Source organism: Caloenas nicobarica, chromosome 16 (assembly GCF_036013445.1).
Source record: "Caloenas nicobarica isolate bCalNic1 chromosome 16, bCalNic1.hap1, whole genome shotgun sequence".
Taxonomy (NCBI): domain Eukaryota; kingdom Metazoa; phylum Chordata; class Aves; order Columbiformes; family Columbidae; genus Caloenas; species Caloenas nicobarica.
In genome coordinates this window covers 7,185,138-7,207,543 of record NC_088260.1, presented here as the reverse complement: position 1 = coordinate 7,207,543, position 22,406 = coordinate 7,185,138, and the positions used below count along the sequence as shown (strand labels likewise).

The 22,406-nt window shown below is 42.0% G+C and overlaps 3 protein-coding genes across 5 annotated transcripts; 1 reads left to right on the top strand and 2 right to left on the bottom strand.

Moving 5' to 3' along the window:
• Positions 1–216: 216 nt before the first annotated feature.
• On the bottom strand, positions 217–7,530 carry CCDC117 (coiled-coil domain containing 117). 2 transcript variants are annotated; one of them, XM_065646544.1, is made up of 6 exons: positions 7,441–7,530; positions 6,901–7,202; positions 5,779–5,829; positions 5,180–5,413; positions 3,616–3,753; positions 217–3,077 (listed from the first exon to the last, which is right to left on the bottom strand). In XM_065646544.1, exons 2-6 carry the CDS (start codon positions 7,194–7,196, stop codon positions 2,825–2,827), a joined length of 972 nt encoding a protein of 323 aa, XP_065502616.1. In that variant the 5' UTR covers positions 7,197–7,202; positions 7,441–7,530; the 3' UTR covers positions 217–2,824. The 2 variants fall into 2 exon arrangements, with proteins under 2 accessions (XP_065502616.1, XP_065502617.1); XM_065646545.1 differs by having other exon boundaries at positions 6,901–7,199.
• A 119-nt stretch (positions 7,531–7,649) lies between these two features.
• Positions 7,650–17,862, top strand: LOC135995053 (solute carrier family 2, facilitated glucose transporter member 11-like). 2 transcript variants are annotated; one of them, XM_065646022.1, is made up of 13 exons: positions 7,650–7,867; positions 10,149–10,247; positions 11,298–11,458; positions 12,044–12,168; positions 12,421–12,550; positions 13,776–13,924; positions 14,864–15,051; positions 15,562–15,672; positions 15,785–15,886; positions 16,169–16,244; positions 16,500–16,627; positions 17,053–17,121; positions 17,392–17,473. In XM_065646022.1, the coding sequence occupies exons 1-12, from the start codon at positions 7,850–7,852 to the stop codon at positions 17,104–17,106; spliced, it is 1,341 nt and encodes a 446-aa protein (XP_065502094.1). In that variant the 5' UTR covers positions 7,650–7,849; the 3' UTR covers positions 17,107–17,121; positions 17,392–17,473. The 2 variants fall into 2 exon arrangements, with proteins under 2 accessions (XP_065502094.1, XP_065502093.1); XM_065646021.1 differs by lacking the exon at positions 17,053–17,121 and having other exon boundaries at positions 17,392–17,862.
• HSCB (HscB mitochondrial iron-sulfur cluster cochaperone) lies at positions 17,300–22,405 on the bottom strand. Its single transcript, XM_065646023.1, has 6 exons — positions 22,158–22,405; positions 21,995–22,091; positions 21,499–21,588; positions 20,839–20,983; positions 20,022–20,069; positions 17,300–18,791 (listed from the first exon to the last, which is right to left on the bottom strand). The coding sequence occupies exons 1-6, from the start codon at positions 22,379–22,381 to the stop codon at positions 18,700–18,702; spliced, it is 696 nt and encodes a 231-aa protein (XP_065502095.1). The 5' UTR covers positions 22,382–22,405; the 3' UTR covers positions 17,300–18,699.
• Between the last annotated feature and the right edge of the window lies 1 nt (position 22,406).

Sequence of the window (22,406 nt, the reverse complement as noted above, 5' to 3'; positions counted from 1 at the left end):
ACAGAGGTTTGTATGGTGGCTGCTGCTGCCAGAGCAAAGTCTGCAGCCTGAATAGGGAATGCAGGTGGTAGCAGCTTAATGTCTGAATAAGATTAATATATTCCTGTGGGCAAGGACTGCCATTCAAAATGCTCAGTCTGAGTGAAGGTGGGTGCATTATTAGGAATGAAGCATAGCCATCTAAAGAATACTTTAGAAAATTTATTGGAAACGGACATACAAAGGGTGATTTGGTCCCAAGAGAAGACAGACCAGAATCAGATCTTCCGTATTTCAAAATAAAGTTTTTTTTCTAATACTGCGCAACATTTGTCATCCTGCTTGTAAACAGCATTAATAAAAGTCTTTTAAGGAAGCCAACAACAAATGAAACTCGTACAAATACAGAAGTTCAAAAACGCCCAGTGGCTTGTTGTCTCTTACACTCTCCAAATGATTGCTACAGCAAGAATCTTGCTCTGTTCTCCCAGATACTTGATTCCTGTGCTGCACTACTCTTCTCGCCCACCAATTTAAGCAATTCAACCCTGTCCTCTCCTAAGGGCAGAAATGAATTATGAAAAAGTTAAATGTTTTCTACCAAAGCAAATTTCTTGGACACAGTTTTTTTTCCCCCATGTTGTGACGTTTGTCAATAGTCACTGCTATATTCTTGTTTCAGATGGCAGAATAACAGGTCAGTGATGCTGTATTAGCATCAAACGATTAAGAGGAAACAGACCTCTGAAAGTCAACCTTTGGTACAAACCTAACAGGAAAGAAAGTATGCTTAAAAGCCATCTACAAAAACTTTTGCAAATGTGATAGGCAATTTGTCATTTTCAAGAAGAAAAAACCTGCACGTAGATTTGATGTATTTAGGCCTCTCACAGTTTTCTGCATCCTCTGTTGCAATTTTAGTGTTGCTGAGATGGTTTCATCAAATTTTTGATTTTTTTATCCTTTTCAGTTTATTTAGGATTCAGAGCTATCAGCTAAAACAGTTCCAAACTTGAACTTTCACTGTAACCCTGCAAGCTTAAAAACAGGTAATTATTTGGAGGCACCACATTTTCTACCTGCAGGACCACAGCCTTCTCTAAACTGCATTGCTTTACTTTCTAGGCAATGTAGCACATCCAGCAGCTTAATAATGAGAAGTTTTATGCAGTACATGCAAGAGATTTATAGCAGACCCTGAAATGAAATTAGACATAATAGCAAGATACAGCTGCACACATTCTCCAATTTAAGAAAAGTTCCAGAATGGTGAAGTTATACACTGTTTTCCAGAGTAATACCTATTCAAATGTTGGAATGTTTCTAATGAAGCTCTGAAATACCTTAGCAAGAGTCAGCAAATTTCACTCAACCTTTGACAAGAGCAGCAAGATAGACAGGATTTAACAAACTTTTGAACAAAGCTTCTGCTGTCAGCCAAAAGAAAAGAAAGAATGACTGCAAAAAGAGAAGCTTGATTTAAACTATGGACTAGGGGTTATTCAACACTAAAAAGATTATGCAAACAGCTGCATTACTGTGTACTTGCTCCTTTATGTTTTGCAAGATGTCAAAACCAGACCGAGATGCTAAGACTCAAACCAGAACCTATTACTTGGAAAGGAATTTCTTACAACAAGCCTCAGTTTAGCTATCTCTGAGAAGGCTCATGGACTTAAGAACAGCAGATGAGATTCTCTGCCTTGTTTAAGAGTTTTAAGCATAATAGAACTGTTGTGCATTGAGGAAAGGTACAAGCAATAACTCCTTGAGGACTCCTTAACACCCTACGCAGGGTACAAAATTCTTTTGGCATACATCTGTATAAACTATGTGATGTTATGTTAATGGCACATGTTCTGCCTTAAATGGTTACAGGTGATAATCAGTATTTGACCCTCTTTATGCCAGAAAATCAGCTCCCTGTTATCTGATTTTTAAATGATGCCATTTATTTAATCAGAAGTTACACTGTCTTCAACTGACTTTCTAACTCGATGCATACAAAGAATCGCAGCACAATGTGAAATGTGAATCAACTGGCTGAGCACCACTTTTCTCCAGACTTCACATCATTTAGAGAAGGGGGCAGCAAAAACCCACAAACACAATTTAGGAGCCAGTGAAACAAAGATGACTGAAGTTAGTAGATACCTTGCAAGTTAGTAGCTGGTTTTACTTTCTAAAAAGCAAGAGGCTTATGCTGAGCCTTCCCTACCTACATTCCTTCCCTACCACACTGCAAAAATGTATAATTCCCACATTTGAGTTTCCATTGAGTACAAACCAGCCACAGATAAAATAGCCACAGCTGAAATAGTGTGAAAAGCTGTATTTCCGTAGGGATTGCTTTTCTATCTGCAACTGGACTGAAAAGTATTTCTTCCTTTCCATATCTTTTTGTAGTTCAAATTAAACTAACTGACTAAGCATAGTACATGCACCAGAGTCTTAGTGGCTCAGCAAGTGAAAGATGTGGTTTAAGCCACAGTTACATTCAATGTTTGGATTTTATACTTTATCAAGGACAGTTAAGTGGATATTTCACCATTAAGCAAGATGGAAAGCCACCTCCTTGTTCCAAAGGCCTCTGGATTACCTTCTCAGTAAAACCAAGAATATTTAACAGACTGGAGTACAGAAATCTTGTTGTTTTTTTTTTTTTTTTTCAGTTTCCTTAAATCATGTCTGGCCAATCCACATTCTTACGATTTTTAGTAGGAAAAAACCAAAACCAAATAATAAAACTTCAGATTCACACATCAAACCAGAAAGAAAGAGGGAATAAAAAAACAGCATCAAAAAACCATCAGAAGCTCACCACTTCCAGTCTAAAATCTGGCATCTACAACTCCATTTCTTCTTCTGCACACCCAGAGATTCCCAAACTAGCATACGGGTCTGGAGACATGGCAGTCTGTTGTGATTCAGGGAACGTTTCAGTCTGTGGGTCAAAAGCAGCTCTTGGTGTTGGCTGCTTAGCTTGACACCCTTCTGTACTCTGCTGCTTGAAGTTCTTAACAGAAACAGACTTCAGTTTATCTGTGAGAAACTCAGGAAGGGGTTTCCAAAGCACCAGCTCCATAGACGGACGGCTCCTAGAAGGGATGGAGTCTCTGTTAAATTGAAGTTCTCCTATCACAACTATTAAATGCAGATGACCAGTGAGAATGTTAATCCTTTGTGCTAGCCTGGAACTATATTCCAGATTCCATATACCTTCCCCACACCCCCATTAACTTTCTACTTCCTTAACTAGGTCCATTTCTTCTAGTTCTAACCCTGTATTTTCTTTCTTTTCTTTTGCACCAAACTTGATGACCACTGTTGGTCACACTTCAGGACCTTGTTCTTTTGGAAACTCTCATACATAAAAAAGTCAAGATGTATTTTATTCAACAAATTTCACTCCATACAAATGAGGAGTACAAACCAGACAGCCTGATGACCACTATTATTGCACTTCTCTTTTACATTAGGATAGTTTTTCCTATTTTTGACTGGATGAATGGTCTGTTATACAAGGTTGGCTGCATCATGCAGTAATTACGGACACCTCCACAAACACGAGACTTGGTCTCTCTTTTCATTTGCATGTGTTAGCTACATAGCACCGTGATTTCCTCCAGAACTTACATAGATTCTATTATTTTCTTTGTCAGGACTTCACCAAAATCCCTCTTCATCCCTTTTTTAAGGGTATCTGACAGGATAAGAGTGGGCAGATTGCTAACATTTCCATCAGCATGAACTTCCTCATCTTCATCAATTATCCTAGGAATGGAGGGGGAAGAGGGAGATAAACACTATTGAGCATACTGTGAACAGGCGTATGTACCGCAGAGTACAGTTACATCTATGTGTGCCGTGCAGCGCAGACTCTGACCCAGGCTGGGTACCAGAAGCAGCGGGGCCGTGTTAGCACGAGTCTCTCTTGGGCCAATATACCCTAAGAACGACTGTTACCATAGGAGGCACTTGAGCAGCTGTGCCACTTCTGGTACCTGCGCTGGCCTTGTTATCCCTGCACTGCCCAGCAATGTGCAACGCAGGCACACACTAAGAGAAAATAAATAAATCCCCTTCAGGGGAAAGCTTATGATTCAGTCACATTATAGGAGCAGTAGCTTTGCCTGCTCAATTCCCCACATTATAACTTTGAGAATTACTGAAAACCTACTGAATACAGTTCTTAACCTTTAAGGACGTTGCACAATTTTCTCAGAGATTAAAATGGCACAAAAAGTTGAAGTACTCAGAACAAACTGGAGGTATCTCCTTTGGTTTTGGTAAATCTTTTAAAGAAAATTTAGCAGAGTAGCTGGGAAGGATGGGGAATAATCCTCAGAGAGGTCCAAAGCAGACTTTGTAATACAGATATAGCCAGATAATACAGATATACAGCACTACTCTGATTTACCCATAAAAAAATAAAATCATCTAACAGTACCTTGCTTCCCTTCACGCATCATCTATGGAGTAATCATCTAAAAAAAAATCTTGTTTTATAATTGATAAAACTTTTGGCTTTTCTAACAATTGTCTGCAGTGGTCATTTTGGCTGTTTTGGAATACTACCTTAACTACAATCAACTCACATATACATGTGACATTCCTAGGAATCTTTCAAAGGCAAGAATGCACAGTGCATGCATTAAATAATTGCAAGAGACTACCCATAGCCACCCCATTACCCCAATATCAAGCCATCTGGCATTTACCAGCAAGATGAACCTCAGTCTTACAGCACGTATGCAAAAAGGTCTCTCTGGTTAATGCTATTCTCTACACTGACGAATTCACATCTGTCTTGAGCATTTAGAAGTAATAATCACAGAACAAGCTGCATTTGGTTGAAAAAAGCCGAGCTCAAGCCTGACCAGATGACAGCAATTAAAATTTGAGCTCTGGATACTCACAAAAGCACATAAAACCCCACCACGGTTTACTGATGATGCATGACTGTGAAAAGGTGGTTATGTATTCAGCATCTCTTGCTCTAGCCCCTCAATTTCAGATCACAGTATCAACCCCAAGACTCACAGGACCACAAGTAGCCTAAAAAGCAATCACTTGAACAGAAGGTTCATCTATGATTTACCGCAGTGTTATCACACTGCTGAGTGCTAGATTTAACCCTTAACGCCCACCAAAAAAGGGAAAGCTCAGCAAAGCCAGTCTGCTTAATCCCTGCATTTACCTGTCCTCAATTTCCTGAAGCTTCCTGCGAGCAACCTCGCATTGCTGTTCCCCCATTGTCTGATCCATTTCTTCACAGGGAATTTCTAACATGGCAGTTTCAGGACCGCTGCCACCATACTGACTGGCTACCTCCCCAGCTGCCTGCTGACCTGCACAGAGAATCCATTCTTCAGTGCTGGGATTCAAAGGGCAACTTTCGGCTCCTGTCAGTCTCTTCTTCCTCACAGGACAACTAGGAAACAAAGTAAGTTTACAGCTGTCAAAAGAGAAATGTGGCATTCTACAGGAAAAAGCGTTACAGAAAGTCACGTGCATTTCAACAGATTTCACATACTATGGAAACACAACCTCCACAAACAAAATAAATCCACATTGTTTTTATTAAAATGTGGGTACCCGTGCAAGAAAATCAGTGCTACGAACTAATTTGGTAACCGAGATGGATTTGGGCTTATGTGCAGTTCAGGGGAAGAGTTCCAAACAGAAAATGATAGTTTTCCTTCCTGTGTATGTTGTAGGTGAGATGTGTTCAAATCTTCACAGAAAACAAAAAGCAAATTAAGATTTTTCAGGCTGTAAAAGACAAATTTAATTTACCCTTCTGCCTCTTCTTCTAGCTTATGTTTCTTTCCACAGCGAACAGAAACACTGCAAAAGAAAAACAAATAGTTATTTAGCTTCTAATTATATCTTCCAGTGACACAGAGATTTTGAAAATATATTTTCCTCCCTTTCAAAATTCACTTGCAGCTCAGAGCAACAGTCACAGTATTTCATCAGCTGTGAAGGGAGTGGAAGTTTTGGACAATAAATGACCACTTTGTTCCAAAGAAAGTCAAAGAAGACTGTAACTATTCAGTTCTCCAAGCAGAATTCCATGCTAATTTCTCCTCCTTTACATTACTTATTTTTTTCCACAAGGGGCAAGACCAACTTTTGCTAAAATTCAAATGCTTCAAGAAGCAACACGTGATCCAATTTCAGCCTCTTAATACACTGCCTCACAGTGACATACTCGAATACAATCAAACAACATTTTATAGAGTAATTTAAGGTTTTTTGTGCTCACATATGAGAAAGAGTAAGCTTAAAAAAAAAAAGTACATGAAATTAAAAGCATGTCAAGATGTTGATAATCTTAATCACATTTCTTTCCTTTTCGAAGGCCCCGTCACACAGAATCACAGAATGTCAGGGGTTGGAAGGGACCTCGAAAGCTCATCCAGTGCAATCCCCCCGCCGGAGCAGGAACACCCAGATGAGGTTACACAGGAAGGTGTCCAGGCGGGCTGGAATGTCTGCAGAGAAGGAGACTCCACAGCCTCCCTGGGCAGCCTGGGCCAGGCTCTGGCACCCTCACCGTGAAGAAGCTTTTCTCAAATTTAAATGGAATCTTCTGTGTTCCAGTTTGTACCCATTGCCCCTTGTCCTATCATTGGCTGTCACCCAGAAGAGCCTGGCTGCATCCTCCTGACGCTGACCCTTTATATATTTATAAACATTAATGAGGTCGCCCCTCAGTCTCCTCTTCTCCAAGCTCAAGAGCCCCAGCTCCCTCAGCCTTCGTCCACCACCAACACGCTCCAAGGCTGTACGATGACCACCATAAAACTGTAACACCGCACGAGTGAAACTCTACTAGGAAAAAAAAACCCCAAATTATAACCCGTCTGAAAACCAACGGCCTTTCCCGCGGCTGCAGTCGCGGTTCGCACTCACAGGCTGCGGCCCGGCGGGAGCCCCGCGCTGCACGACCCCCCGGGCGGCCCGGCCGGGCCCTGGCTGTGGCTGCCCAGCGCGGCCAGGGACGCGACGTCGAAGCCGCTCTGCAGATACAGGCCGGGGGAACCCGAGGCTCCGTCGTTTCCGTTCCCCGCCATCATCACCACGGGGGGCTGCAGACGGTCGTGGCCGGTGGCTCCGGGCGCACCGTGGCGGTCGGGGGCGGCGGCCTGCGGGAACTCCAGGGCAGGGCCCGCGGGGATGCCCTGACAGGATCTGCCCAGCGCTGCCATTTCCTGCTGCCGGGGAGAGAGAGAGCAGCTCAGCGCCGAGCGGCCCGGGGCCGGCGCCGGCTCCTGCCGTGCTACGGGAGACCCCGGGGCCCCGGCCCTCCCGCTGCTGGCGCCGGCCCGGCCCGAGGCGCTCCCGCAGGAGCCCCGCGCTGAGCCGCGCAGCACCGGGGCCCGGCCCGGCCCGGCCCGGCGCCGCAGCAGCCAGACAGCAGCCAGACAGCACCGCCCGCCCGCCCGCGCTCACCGCCGGCCCGGGCCGGGCCCGGAGCTGTACGCCACCGCCAGAGCCCAGGTCCTTTCCAGGCCTTTCGCCGCGCTTGGAGAAGGCGGGCGCGGGCACGCTGGGTGTTGTAGTCCCGGGCGGCCGCGGGGCGCGGCGGGAGCTGTAGTCCCGGGCCCGGCCCGCGGGCGGTGGCGGCCGGGAGGCAGCACGGGCGGTCCCCGCCGGGAGCGGCAGCCCCTGCCCGCCCCGCCTCCCGCGGGAGCAGCGGGACAGACGGCGCTTTGTGTGCTGCCGGGCCCGATGCCCGCGGACGGCTGCCAGGAGCGGCGGGCCGGGGCGGGCGGCCAAATCCCAGTCATGAGCGGCTGGGCCCGCGGCTCCCCGGCGCTGCGGGGCGGGGAGGCGGCGAGCGGGAGCGGCTGCCGGGGGGATGGCAGCGGGGCACAAGGTAATCGCGGGTCGTTTTCTGTGGCAGCTGGGTGCTGCGGGTCGCGGGTGACTCGGGTGCGTTTCTGCTCTGACTTAAGTGAAAAAAATGCGGGTGCCGCGGTGTTCAACGCGGGAGCGCTCTCTGTAGCTACTGTAACGCCTGGCGAAAATTGGACATTTCTGTCATAAAAAAGTCACCAACCATTGAGAAGAATCCTAACGGCTAGGGAAGGAAGGCAAAAACCTGTGGTTGAATACAATAATAACTTTCTTTGGCACCTTTTATTCCTGTAGAGTAGTTTACTAAATTTTGCAAAGGAAATAAAATTCAGCCCTCACTAAGAATGGAGTCCCAGCCCCTGCTGAGAGGGTCTAGAACGCACAGCAAGGTAAGAGAACCGTCCTGGCCTCCGGAGATGGAGCCTGCAGAGAGCTCGTAGCTTTGACAATGATGCACACGTGTGAAATTCTCTGATTGTTTCATGTTTACTTTTAAATAAAAATACATTAGGCGATCGGGCTTGTAAAGTTTTCAGTTTTCCTTACGCACCTAGCTGGGTTATAAAATGTAAGCTGTGAAAGCGCACATTCTAAAGCTTATGTTTTATGTTGAATGTAAATTGAATTTTGATGTGGCATGTTTCTGAAAAGAGGCAAAAGTGCTGATAAAGTGCCAGGAGTTAAGTAGGTTACAGAACAGATAAGGCTGTTGTCCATGCTTTGAGAAATCGGGGTTCAAACTCCAATGTGACACAACATGTTAGTGCAATGAGCAGACTGACTTGGGCAGGAAAAATGGTGCTGTCATAACAAAATATAAGTTATGTGATGTATGTTCATGATGCTGGGCTTTTTTGTTTGTTTTCTGTTTCTTCTGGATTCCAGGTTGTATCCGTGAGACACACAAAATTACTTGACAGTATTTGGTTAATAGAAAGGTCTGAGTGTGCAGTGCCAGTATTTACCACCCCTAGTTTTATTTTTTCTACTGTTGTCACCCAAGTCTTTATTTATTACTCTTAATTAATTGCTTTGGTTGTCATTCACATAAATACTTTTTATTCTCAGAAAACCGAGAGGAAATATTAATTGGATTTTATTTTAGTAAGATCAATTTCAACTTCTTCTGAATTTCACTCCCGAATGAAGTTTTGATGAATTATTTTCAAGAAAGACACAGCTCTTTCAGGATACACTATAGCATCTGGAGTAACTCAACGTTTTTGGGAACTGGACAAAGAATGAGAATGGTGAAGAACTACCTTACAATGAGAAATGCAGGGAGTACAAGCTTGCAAAAAAACCAAACCACACTACTGTCTTTCTCTATGAAGGAAGAGGAAAATTGATCACAAGAGTGCCTTTAATATAGGAGACATTGTTGTGTCCAGCTGAAGTTAGACAAAAAGATACTCTGAGATGAAATTAGAACCTAATTTTTAATGAAAGGGTTGTTAAACATTTGAACTCAATGTTATTTTTAGTACTGTCATATTCAATAAAAAGTAGAGCCAAGAAGTATCACATGAGAAAGCCAGACGCTGTTTAAACCCCTGGAGATCTTCTCTGACCAAGAGGCCTCATCCAAAATACAGTGTTTTGTGACCAATTAGACTCTCTTGGGATTAGAATGCGTCATAATAGTGGTTTCTATTTACCTTAAAACCTATGAGTCTGTGAATCTATTAGTTCCTAAATATCGATTTTGGAATGTAATTAGGTAATCAATATTGAAAAATGTAAAAATACATTATTTAAAAATAATGCTATATTATCAGTGAACCATGTGTTGTGATTTAGATACTATGGTTTAGCACCTGCTAACTTGCAGACACCGGTAATGAACTTAGGGGCTTGCTCAGAGAAATAAAATATGGTTATTTCTCACATTTCAGATGAAATGCAAGTCATGGAAATGGGGATTTGGTTAATTCTTTTATTGAGTCATTGTGCCTCTAACACCAAACTGAAAAGTCCTAACATTCTTTCAGAAAAAATAGAGCCTGTGAATGGCGTGGTTCATGTGAAAAGCTTTTATAGAGCTCAGTAAATGTGTCATCAGCAGTGCAATGGTGGTGTTGCCTACACTTAATCTGTATACTTGTAGTTGCATCTCTGAAAGACAGTGATCATGACCAAAGTCAGCGCAAAATGTTTCTCCCACTGCAGGTGTTTGAGAGTTTAACTAGTTTTCTAAACAAATCACTGTGATATATTTCACCGTGATTTTCTCCTAGGTGTTATGTGCACGTGGGTTCATTGCCCTGTTTTCATGCCCGTTGCTCTCTTCTGTTCTCTAGTTCCCCACCTGGACCTTGTTTCTGGCTGTTTGTGCTGTTGGAATTGGAGGGACCTTTCAGTATGGGTATAATGTTTCCATTATCAATGCACCCACCCAGGTAAAATAGCGTCTCTGGTTCGCAGGGTTGTTTTACAGTAAAGGAGGGGTCTGTCTAACTGGCCAAATGCGCTTTCCCTGCGATTGCAGCAGGAACCAAGGCAGGCTGCCGCTTGTGTGAAGGGTTCTTGTTTGTTTCCAAAATGGTTTCCTGTGGGTTTGTTTGTGAGTACCTCCCGTCAGAGGTATTCTGTGTTGGATAAAAATGCCAAATATGCCACAGAAATACCTCTGGTGAAGTCTGGTTTAGGAGGATTAACTGAATGAATAACTAATATCTTCCAGTTACGCTTTTGAAACTGTGAAGGCTGAATTTGCTAGAACACGCTTTTTACAGTGGTTAAAATAAGCTGTTTGTGAAAGAACATGTAATATGCTGGTAACAGAGAGAGAGTCCTGAAAATTTATTCTTCTGTTAAGTCTTTGCTGGCTAAGAACAGGAGCCTTTCAGTACAGATACGTAGCAGTTCAAGCATTTCTAAAGACAAATTTCAGGAAACCAAGCATGTGGAATAACAGTTTTAAAGTTCTGACACATGAATACTGTAAGAAAGGCAGTGGAATTTTACAGATGCAGAAAGGGCTTGTACTATGAATTGTTGGATTACACTAAGGCAGGAAGATTTAAACCAAGTGCCAGAATGAGTCTCCTGACAATAAAAATCATTTGGTTACGTGAGACCTCTGTGCTCTGAGATGTTCCTAAAAAACAGCAGGACCTGCCCATTCATCGTGTCCCCCTTCTCTCAGCAGGACCTCAAAGCTGTTCCATAGCAGCGTAGGGAAAGGTTGTTTCTCCTCTAGTTGGACAGCTTCTCGAGGTCGGGTTTGAAAGCAAAGCTGCTCAGCAGTCTTTGGGATATGTGGGGAGTACGAAATGGTATTGTGGTCAAGGCAGATTCTGCTAATCGTCAGTGTTTTTAATATAATACAAGTAAGATGGTATCTTCTGTTAGCTCTCAGAATTCAGGTTTGAGGTGTAGGTTATTTATAGTGCTATGCTGTAGGGCTACACATAATGCCACACATTCATCATTCTTTTCTACTGCAGCATATACACAGGTTCCTAAATGAAACCTGGAGTAGTCGTTATCACAAGGAACTAAATCCAAATTTGCTGACTTTCATTTGGTCTGTCATTGCTTCTATATTTTCACTCGGAGGCCTGTGCGGAGCCCTTATTGGAGGCGGCATGGCGATTCGCCTGGGCAGGTGAGTTGCAGCAGCGTCTTTTCCTTTCCTGCTTTCTCACTGGAATATAAAGCAAACAAATGGAAAAAGAGTGGGAGAAAATGTACCTTAGATGACTAGAAATGTTTTTCACTTCTGAGTTTTTAGCAGAATTTTGCAGTTTGTTCCAATGTGGCTTCAAAAGATAAGCCCTGAATGATAAGCCTTCCAGTCTAGTCTTTCCATTATATTTATTGAAATCTAAGTAGGAGTATGCACGTACTGTATGGTAGAAAGCACAGGTCGCCTCTACACATTTTCAGCCTTCATGACAGTAAGGACATATTGTGTAATCTGTAACATTTCATGCGTATTCTGGATAGAGCATAAGTGAACAAACCCCCACTCCTACCTTGTCAGGCATTTCTGTCATATTTATCCATTATCCTTATGTTCAGACTTTAAAAAAAAAAAGAGTAAATAGTTGTGTCAGATATGTGGATTTCCAGTGAATAGCATGTTTTCTTCAGTATAAAGCCCGTTTCTTTTCCACATTACCAGAAAGGAAAACTTTTAAAAGAACATGTTATTGCAGATTTCCTTTTTTTTTTTTTCTCTCCTCTTCAGGAAAGGAGCTCTTTTGGTGAATAATATTATAGCAATAGTGGCCTCCATTTTAATGGGGATCAGTTTTCCTACAGGATTGTTTGAGTTACTCATTGTTGGAAGGTTTTTGATTGGCATAAATTCAGGTGAATTATTTCCTATTTCTACTTTCAATAAACTATGGTAAATGATAAATGATTGTTACTGCTGATTCTTTAGGTATTATATGTGTTTGTATGCCGCTCTGTAGATATGACAAAAATGCTCTGTAGTCTAACTTGGAATCTAAAGGCAGCTAAACTAATACAGAAATTATCTAAGTCCGATTTCCTATGTGTTTTGGTTCAGTAACGCTTTTCAAAGCAAAATCTATTAATAGGAAAATGTTTTTCTTGCAGGTGTTGGGCTCTGTGTGCAGCCTCTGTATTTTGGGGAGGTTGCCCCCAAACATCTTAGAGGTGGCGTGGCCATGGGGAGTTCCATCTTTCTGACTGGGGGGATTCTGACAGGACAAATAATTGGTTTGAGGTTAGAAATGCTTTTTTTTTTTCCTGACTTGTGTTACTCGCATGCAAAGAATTCCAGTTCCCTGCAGCTCCCTGCAAAACATTGTGGCCATTGTAGCATTAGTGAATCAACCTCCCACAGAAGGTCTACCTGTAAGAAGAAAACCCTGCCTTTGTCACCTGATTCCTACAACTGAAAATCGTCTGTACTATCTCCTCAGGGAAGTGTTCTTGGTTTAGATGAGTCAGCCAGAACAGCATCAGTAAAACAGGTACATTTATGCTGAGTTCATATTTTCTGCCAGTTTTATGCTGGAGACAGTGGCCGTTCATGAGACAGAACTTGAAAGCAAACGTCTCGTAATTTCTGTACTGTAGCACTACTGCTGGTTTTGTCCCTTGTGAGGTCAGATGAAGTTACGAGGGACTTTATCCAATGATCTTAAAAAGTCCCAAGAACAGAGACTGCACGACCTCAGGATGGAAAGCTGCTCTCATGAAGTCTGCGAGAAGCTTTTCACTGCCCTGAGAGCAACTGCTAGTACTCCAAGTAACAGCACGTTCTGGTTTTTCTGTGTCCCTCTACTAAACGCACTTAGACTTTTTCCTTATTTCTAGCTTCTGAATTAATTGATTTTGCTAGATACTTTACGTGTGAAGTGCTACAAAATAAAGTAGAACATAAACTTCAGACTGCATAATCTAGGGTCAGCATTTAGAATTCAATACACTTCCTATTTTAACAAGTTTACGTTGTCCTCAATGCATCGTCCTGCTGATTCTAACTATACCAATTTTAATGATTCCTTTCTACCTACTAATTAGCTCAACTTTGAATGGGAGGTGGGACCAGATGACTTCCTGAGTTCCTTTCCATCCTAAATTATTGTATGAGTCTCAAAAACAGATGGAAATGCTGCTGCTGACCCTAAGGTCATGTCAATATGCTATCACTTACCTGCATGGCCAGGAAACACTGCTTGGGCAAACCTGAAAGTAATACTTAGGAGCAACACAGCAGTAAGCAGCAGTAAGATAGTGTTGCGCATCTCGTCCTGGGTGAAACCCGCTTTCAGAGTGTCTGGAAAATATTTTCCCAACCTCTTTCTGTTGAGGTTCACAAGACGTAGGTAACTGGTTACACGGAACATTTCCTGAAGGACAAACATTCCCAAAAATCTTCTGAATAGTCACCAATAGCTAATTACTTTTGGTTTTTTTCCTTCTTTTTGCCACACCTCTCCCAGGGAATTATTAGGTGGAGAAAGGCACTGGCCCCTGTTGTTATCCAGCAGCTGTTTCCCAGCATTTGCCCAACTTTTATTCCTGCCATGGTTTCCTGAGAGTCCCAGGTATCTTCTTATTGACAGAGGTGATGAGCTGAGCTGTGCCAAAGGTAACTCGCAGTGTTTATACTTTCTCTGTTTTCAGAAAGCTACGAGGAGTTTGTTTAGTTCCGGATTCTCTTTTTATCAATGCAGCACAGTTGCTTAGTGCTTTTTGGCCCATGTTTTTTCCTCCAGTAAGCTTACAAGGAAAAAGGAATTGTGGAACTCGGGAGTCTATAATGGGTTGTGAACAAAACTTCATTGTCTTGTTCCAAATATATGTTCATGTTTTGTTACTCTCGAATGAAATCTCTAAAGGTTTAAGAATTTTTCTCTTGAGTGGAGTAACATTTCTGAACTACTTGACCTCCACTGGATTATTTTTCAGGTCCTGTTGCAGATTAGTATCAGTTATGTCAGGTGTTTTCTTCCATTCAGTGATACTGTTGTACTTCTCCTGTAAGAAATAATAAGAAATAATACAATAAAAAAGAGCATAAGTAGCTGAAAAATTAGAGAGCTTTTTACTGAAAAATAAAAAGATGTTAGAACAATGATTCATTGGCTATTTGAGCAGAAAACTCCTTACCTTCAATTTTCTGAATATTTAGTTATCTTTTAAATACCTTTCCACCCCTCTATTACATCATTCAGATTAGTTGTTGTGATTTCCTTGACCCTGAAATTACGCAGTTCTCTTTATACTGCAAGATGAAACTAAATATCACAAGAGATTTTCTTTCACAATAGAATGGCAAAAGGAGAGCTGAAGTAACTGTTTGCATCCTGACATACCATGGATAGTGCTTTACTGCCCAGAGAGACCTGGTGGAATAATACTCCATTTTTGGAGTAAAGTATTAGTCACTATAAGTAAGCAGGTCTGACTAATTAATTCAGTTTGAAGGTCTGCTAAAGAAATATGAAAAGACCCTCTCTAAAATATCTAAATAATCAAATTGAGAGGACAGCCGTAACTGAATTTATTTTTTTCTTTTTTTTTTTAGCTTTGAAGCGATTTCATGGTTCTTCAGAGTATCGAAGGGAGATGGAAGACATCCAGCGGGAATGTTTTGCCTTAGATGGGGAGAAACCCAAGAAGCCCTGGCAATTATTCACTGATCGTGGTGTGAGATGGCAGCTCATTACTGTGATTGTGCTGACTATGGGCCAACAGCTCAGTGGGATAAATGCTGTAAGTTTTCATACATACAAAGAGCTTCAATAATTATTTAATTTCCATCTGGTTTTCAACCTTTCATTAATGTGAAGGATCCACATAGAGAAGCTCAGAGAAGTGGGATAAGTGGGAAAGAATATCTTTGTATCACTTCTGTGTTTCTTTTTTTAAAAAAAAAATTAAAATTTCATTTCTGTGTTTCTGGTATGTAAATTTCTTTAAAGAATGACTTAATACTTACATCTTCTGAAAAAATAAATAAAGGTAAATAAAGCTTATCCCATTGTATCTGGTTTAATAATGTGAGGTATTATAATCAGTAAGTTGAATGATTATAATTGCTTTTATGATAGCAATGTATTTATCTAGACAGGAATTCAACAGATTCTTTTTGCTCTTTACATCAAATTAATAACTCACAATATAAAATACATTGAGCTGTATGTTTAGTATGAACTTGACTTTGTTTCCAGATGATGATTTAACTTCTGGGAATGCCCTAGTATTTTTTTTTTTCCGTTGTAGATTTATTTCTATGCAACTTACATTTTTAAACAAGCTGGCATCTCAGCAGAAAAAATCCCATATGTGACACTGGGCACGGGCGCTTGTGAATGCCTCACAGCCCTCACCTGTGTGAGTAACAATTTATTCTACCTCCAGCATAAAGACTAACAGTTCTTCTTGAAGAGGAACATTGGTAAATATGAGGTCAATATAGTAATAGAAAATTATGTCTTGTCCACAGGGTTTACTGATAGACTACCTGGGAAGAAGAGTTCTCATCATTGGGGGTTATCTCCTTATGACCCTTTGGAGCATTGTTTTAACGTTCTCTCTGACCTACCAGGTACGAAGAAGGACTCATTTATGTTACACAATGTGACTGTAATGAGCCAAAATCTGTGACACTCAAAAGAGCTGCATAAGTTTAAACAGCAGCATAAAAAATGACAGCAATTGAAAGATTTGATCAATTCTGCAGCTGTATTTCCCTAAAATAAGAGAATGCTCTCAGCTAAGATTTGATCATCTATTTGTCTTAAAGCTGCAGTTGCATTTAATACTGGCAAAACTAAGTGGTGACAAACCAGCATTTATTCTAGTATATTCTCATTCTCTTCTCTTCCAGGAACAGTATTCGTGGGTGCCTTATGTGAGCATGACATCTATATTTGCCTTCATCCTGAGCTTTGGCTTGGGACCAGGTATTTTTACACAGCAATGACCGTTTTGAAGTGGTGAAACGTGTGTCTGGGCCGGGGGATTCAGCAGCTCTGCCAGGCAGGGTTGCCCGTAAGGCTGCGGATGCTCTGGGAAGGAATGCGAGTGAGCGCGTCCCATCAGAACATTTAGTCTCCCCTCGACTGAAACCAAGCAACTGAATCTTTCTGGCATTGGAAGTGCCGCAAATGGACATTTAGCATAATAACCTCTGTTGTTTCTGAAACTCATTTCCCCAGGTGGCATAACCAACACCCTGACAGCCGAATTATTCATACAGTCTTCACGTCCTGCTGCTTACATGATAGGAGGGACTGTCAGCTGGATTAGTTTCTTCACAATTGGAATGCTTTTCCCCTTCATTGTGGTAAGTACACAAAACACGTTTTCCTAATTGACTCACCTCCTGTTTCATCTTCTCTCCTAGGATGCACACTACCCCCCAACCAATTATAACTATATTCAGTCCCTCTTAAAATATTTTTAGATATCAACAGAAAAGAATAAAACATGATAAATGAAAACTAAAAGGAATGCATGGGGGCAATTCTCATGTTGAGATTAAAAAAATGAAGAATGTTATCAAAGCTAGAAAAATTAAATCAAATACTGAGATTCAAATAACACATTTCTTAATAGTGCCTTGTACTTTTATGTCAAACTGAAGTACCTGGGGCTAGTGGTTCACATCTTCTCTGAGAGCTCACTCAGCTTACATACAGCGGGTTCTGTGATCAGGGGGAGCATTAGGAAAAACAATATAGGCTTTCATTTCCAGCTTTGTGTTTTCAGTTTCAGCACATGAGAGCAAAGCACACAGGAACAGCACACAGCACGGGATCTTGAATTCACTGCTTCTCAGTAAGATGATTGGGTTTTTTTATGTATAGCATTGAGAAATATAAACATTAAAAAAAATCATATAATCTTAAAATATGTGACAGCTAAGCAGCAAATGCTGACTTGTCATTACATTGAGAATTGTTTAGTGTAAGGATAGGTTGAATGTCTTTATATTAGAAACAACTGAGCAGCAATGTTAAGTGTGAATGGAAACAAAAATGTTTTTATTTTCCCAAACCCACTTGTTACACTTGAAATATATTGCAATCAAACACATTTTATTTTCAGAATGGACTGAAGCAGTATTGTTTCCTGGTGTTCTTACTGGAGTGCTCCATAGTTGCTGTTTTCATCTTCCTTGTTATTCCTGAGACAAAAAACAAATCTTTTCTGGAAATCAAAAAGGAATTCCACAAGCTTAATTTTGGAAGAAATGCCAAAAAAAAGGAAACAGAGCTTTATGAAAGAAGACAACTCCATGATGAATTTTTAAAAAATTCTGTGTAATTTAACAGAATTACCAACAGCATCTTCTAAATTAGCAGTGTAACACCATGAACAAGTAGCTTACGAAATCTTCCTGTATATTTAGAGGAGGTTTAATTAAAGGCAAGACAATCTTTGAGAAATGCTGTTAAAACATGTATCGCTGAAATGCTATTAAAAACATTATACGTAGATGACTCAGATGTTTAGATACAACTTGGTGTTGTAGGGACACAGAAATGCCAGGAGAGGGTGTTCAATGAATCCCACCCCCTGGCAGATTTCTTCAGATAAGTCAGTAGCTTTTTCATTTCTAAGCCCCTTCTTCAGATTTGGGTGGTCAGGTATATGTTATTGCTTTACTGAATAAAATATTCGGAGCCATTAAAACCCAAACAAGAACTGACCTACTGAGAAACCAATATTTGAATTACTGTTATTTGTAATGAAGTTTATTAGAAAGACTTGCTTCCTAAAAGGGTACAAATAAAACAGTTTCTGGGGATTGAGTTTGGGTTTTTTTGCCCTGACCTCACATCTTAACATTTTAAACTGTGCAACAAGGTAAAACCTTTTTGGTTTTGAAGGTCAATTCCTGGCAGACTGAGATCAACATCACAAAAAGCACTAAGTAGCAGAGAGGACAGATGACAGGAATTAAATACATTTCACTTTTAAAGAATTTTCAAGGTGGTCTGAGAGAACACACACAAGAGCACTGCAGGGAGCCTGAAGGACCTATTGTATGAGCTTTCTGCTTTATCTCCAGCATTTCATTCAGAAATTCCTCATATTTTAGCAGTCAAAAAGTAAGAAATCTTGATTACAGATGGTCTTTGTGTGCCTCTGTGATCCTCCTTTCCCCAGCTGTACCTGCTCGGACACCAGTCCTGCCTCACCTGTTACACCGCTGCCCGCCAGGCAGCATCTCCTGATTCCACATAGTACTTAATAAGTGCTACAGTAAGCACCAGATTTCTTTTACGTTCATCTTCCTTCTCTCAGAATTAAAGCTGAAAACATAGGAAGCAAACACAATTTTTGTGATTTTGTAGCTAAGTCAGCTGTTTAATTGAAAATAGCATTAACTCAATGGTGAAGGAGGTGATATCAGGAAGGGATCTTCTTCTTCTTTAGCTTATCCTCTAAGTTTGCAAAATATTTCATTTTGCCTAGAAGCTTCTTAGCTTCTTGAAGATCATCTGAAATGAAATAAAACATCAGTAGTTTAAAGAGAGAGGGCTGAATTTTCACTTTCAAAATGAATCTCAAGATTCCAATGACAGTTCCCATTCCAGTACTAAGAACTGCAGGTTGTGAGGACCACACACTATTAAAACTATGCTGCCTACTATTTTTATCTCAGATGGTTTTGGAACACCTCAGCTGAGGTGTTCTATGAAACATGTTAAAATGTACAATTCTGAAAAGAAATGTGACGTAAATACCTTTTAATGACTTTTCTGTCAAGTGGCTATAGTATTGATGTAGCCACTCGGGAATTTTAAGTATATAGACAAGAGAAACTTTTTTTATTTTTAAATGTACATAATTAGACCAACTGCCATCACTGAAAAATGCAAAGGATTTGTAAGACTTCAGTACGGATAGTGGCAATTCTAAAACTGATATTGAAACAGTTTCTCTTTAATTAAACAATTGGAGGGGAAAGGTGATTTATCACCTGTGGACAAAGGTGGATGCAACACAATGCTTAACTCCCGTGGTACAGAGTGACAATTATAAGGTTATAATTCTTCACATGCAGGCCCAGCCAGCACTATTTTGCGTTGGATGTTCTACCAGTACAAACCTACATAAACCTAACCAGAAAAGCATTGAGAGCCAGGAGAGAAACGTAAAGGCTTCTGCCCAGAGCAGGATGCCAGTCTGGAGCGGGTCAAGCTCCTGCCTGTCAGCTGGCCGGGGAATGAAGTCCTGTTGATTACTGCACAGGAGGCCCCCTAAGACCCGAGGCTGGATGGGGCATCGGGTCTTTTCTTGCTGTGCAGCTTCAGTGGAAGCAGCAGAACCGCTCCTGTCCTGACGTTTGCTGCGAAGAACAGCAGCTGCTGCTCTGCTGACAGCCTCACTGCTGCACAGCACAACAGGTGGTGAGGCTGGTTAAGTCCATCCTTTCCAGCATTCTGGGAAACAGACAACTCCTTGCATCGGCATTCCCACTTATCATTTTGATGCACAACGAATTAACTGCAACTTTTTTTTTTTTTAAATTTAATGTGAGGTCCCAAATTTCCTGAATCAGCAGAAATGTCAGCTTAGAAGTACTTATTCTTAATACCAAACAAAGAACGCTTGTTTATGCAGTGCTCCTGTTCTGTAGTTCAGGATTTGCCAATAAGAGAAAGCGTTTTTTAAAACTATTTATAACTGATATGTATGGCAGCTAAATACTTCATAGAAATAGCTACCTCTTTCAAAAGCTGCAGTCACCTCTTTGGTCAGTTCTTCTTGTTTAACTGTAAAACAAATCATTCACATTTTGTTACATACTTAGTATATTTAATACCACTGCATTCCGATTGCCTGTGTTGGAAAACTCCATTACTAGTCTCATAGTCTTCTGGGACCTAAGAGAGCTTTCCATAATATTGCTGTCATTTAAAAAAAAATATTATAATTTCAAACAGATATATTTACTTACATGGGTTTACAGACAGCAATTCCAATGCAAATCAGTGGCCACTACTCAGAAATCCAAGTTAATTTTGCTCTGTCAGTGTACGCTGCTACAGTTAATTTTCTTCTCTTCTACTTAGTTTTAATTCTAGTTATTCTAATTGCTTTTGGCACACTACTATTATTGCAAAGACTTAAATATAGCAATAAACTCTATGTTTTGGGTATCACCAACAATATAAACAAGTTGTTTGTATAAGGATAATAGTCACTTAATATAATGGCTGCTAAACTGCAGAAAGCAAAATACAATGTCTTTATAAATGAAGAAAGTGTTTAATGCGGTCAAGTCAAGCATTTTATTCAACTTCATTTTGAGTGATTCTTTCTTTCCAAACAGTCTACTTGCCCAGATCTGCTGAAGGTTCAATAATGAGTTCCTTTTTATAATCAATACATATATATATACACACACCTATTTTGCCATCAGAATGGGTACTCTTATACAGATTTTCTCAAGCCCAATTTGATGTTTAGGTGGCATAAATTAGTACATTATACCAGATACAGTAAATTAGTTCTGTACAAAACCCTCAAATCATAACTTGCCTTTAAGTAAAGTTTCAATTTCTTCAAGGATATCCTCATTTTTAGGCTCTGCTAATTTCTCATTAATTTCCATTATTTCCACGAGAAACTCAGAGTCTGCCTCAGAGTCCGTCTCTTGGGCCGGCTCTACTCCCTTCAGCTCCAGCTGGTGAAGAAAACGGGAATCAGGAAATACACATTCTTACATGTATTTCAATGTGAATTATTTTCTTGAACAGTAAGTATTTTAGTAGGGCTTGCTCAGATTCATATCTGATAAACTTCTGGTCTATTCCATGAAATCTGCATAAACAGTCTTAAAATTAAGATTAAAAATGGGTAGACCATAAAAATCAGAAGTTAACCAGAGCCAAGAAAATGTAACAAAGGCTGCCAAGGGCCAGAGTGACATTTCAAAGGAGCAGCCATGGCCAGACACAACATGTGATGTAGGAAGCAAATTAGTGTGACATGAGCAGCAAATGCGATGGTAATAATCAACAAATTGTTAAAATAGAGGAAAACTTGTTTTCGGTCTCCCTTCTATCCCTGATAATCTTCTTCTTCAGAGGAACACAAATCATGTTAACGATGGAGTCAAAGCTCTGATTCACCACATCAGCCCCAGCCACCCATGATCAGTTCCAGGAGTGTTGATAAAACACCTAATGGACGCTTTACCAGGTAGAGGCCGCGGCTCAGGGGGTTCAGGAGGGTTTGGTACGCCTTGTTGATCAAGGAAGAGTGTTGCTCAGAGTAGTACTGTTCTTCCTGCGAATGGACAGTCACGAGTTAATAACGTGGCAAAATACATTACATTTTGTTACCAGCGGAGAAATAGCGTTCCCAAAGCAATACATAGGTGTAAAACCGCAAGCTGATTTCTGACAGAGATGGAAAAGCAGGGAGAGGGCGATCTGGACTTGCAAACGGTCAACTCGCACAACTAAGATCTCAAGAACCACAGCAGCCCCCCCTCATCGCCCTGGGTGGAAATCCGTGAGTACGAGTCTCCTCTAAGATCAGGCAACAAAGCCTGGGGAGTCCCCGTAACCCCAGACCGGGGAGACCGCGGCTCGGCCGAGCGAACGGCGGCTTCTGCCCGCCGGGCCCCGCCAGCCCGCCCGGGGCACCGCGCCACCCGCGCCGGGGGGACACGGGCCGGCCCCGCGCTCACCGGCGGCCTCTGGCCGAAGCGGTCGGGGTGAACGGCGCGCTGCAGGCTCCGGAACCGCCGCTGCAGCTGCTGCGCGTCGATGCGGAAAGAGCGGTCACTGCGGGCGACAGAAGGCGGGTGAGGCTGCGGCCGGCCCGGCCCGCCCCCCCGCGGCGGCACTCACCAGGCCATCAGGCGGAACAGGTCAGGCCGCGGCCCCGGCGGCTGCAGGGCCCGGCAGCCGGGGCAGAAGTGAGGCGGCCCCTCGGCGCGGGGGAGGGCGCTGCCGCAGCTCCAGCACCGCGGGGCCGGGGCAGAGCCCGGCCCGACGCAGCGAGGCCGCGGGGCCGGCTCGGAGGCGCGGAGCGGCCATGGCGCCCCGCCGAGCCGCCGCAGCGCCGCCCGCATCCCGCCGCTCCGCTCCCGGCAGCCC

Coding starts and splice junctions, on each gene's coding strand:
- CCDC117 (XM_065646544.1), bottom strand. CDS start 7,196: ATGGCAGCGCTGGGCAGATCCTGTCAGGGCATCCCCGCGGGCCCTGCC. Junction 5,830..6,900: donor CTCCCGCCGGGCCGCAGCCT/GTGAGTGCGAAC, acceptor TTTCTTTTGCAG/TGTTTCTGTTCGCTGTGGAA. Junction 3,078..3,615: donor AAGAAAATAATAGAATCTAT/GTAAGTTCTGGA, acceptor CATCCCTTCTAG/GAGCCGTCCGTCTATGGAGC.
- LOC135995053 (XM_065646021.1), top strand. Junction 12,169..12,420: donor TTTGATTGGCATAAATTCAG/GTGAATTATTTC, acceptor TTTTTCTTGCAG/GTGTTGGGCTCTGTGTGCAG. Junction 16,628..17,391: donor TGCTTTTCCCCTTCATTGTG/GTAAGTACACAA, acceptor TTTTATTTTCAG/AATGGACTGAAGCAGTATTG.
- HSCB (XM_065646023.1), bottom strand. CDS start 22,381: ATGCGGGCGGCGCTGCGGCGGCTCGGCGGGGCGCCATGGCCGCTCCGC. Junction 20,984..21,498: donor TGAGCCGCGGCCTCTACCTG/GTAAAGCGTCCA, acceptor TTTCTTCACCAG/CTGGAGCTGAAGGGAGTAGA. Junction 18,792..20,021: donor GACTGCAGCTTTTGAAAGAG/GTAGCTATTTCT, acceptor ATTTCATTTCAG/ATGATCTTCAAGAAGCTAAG.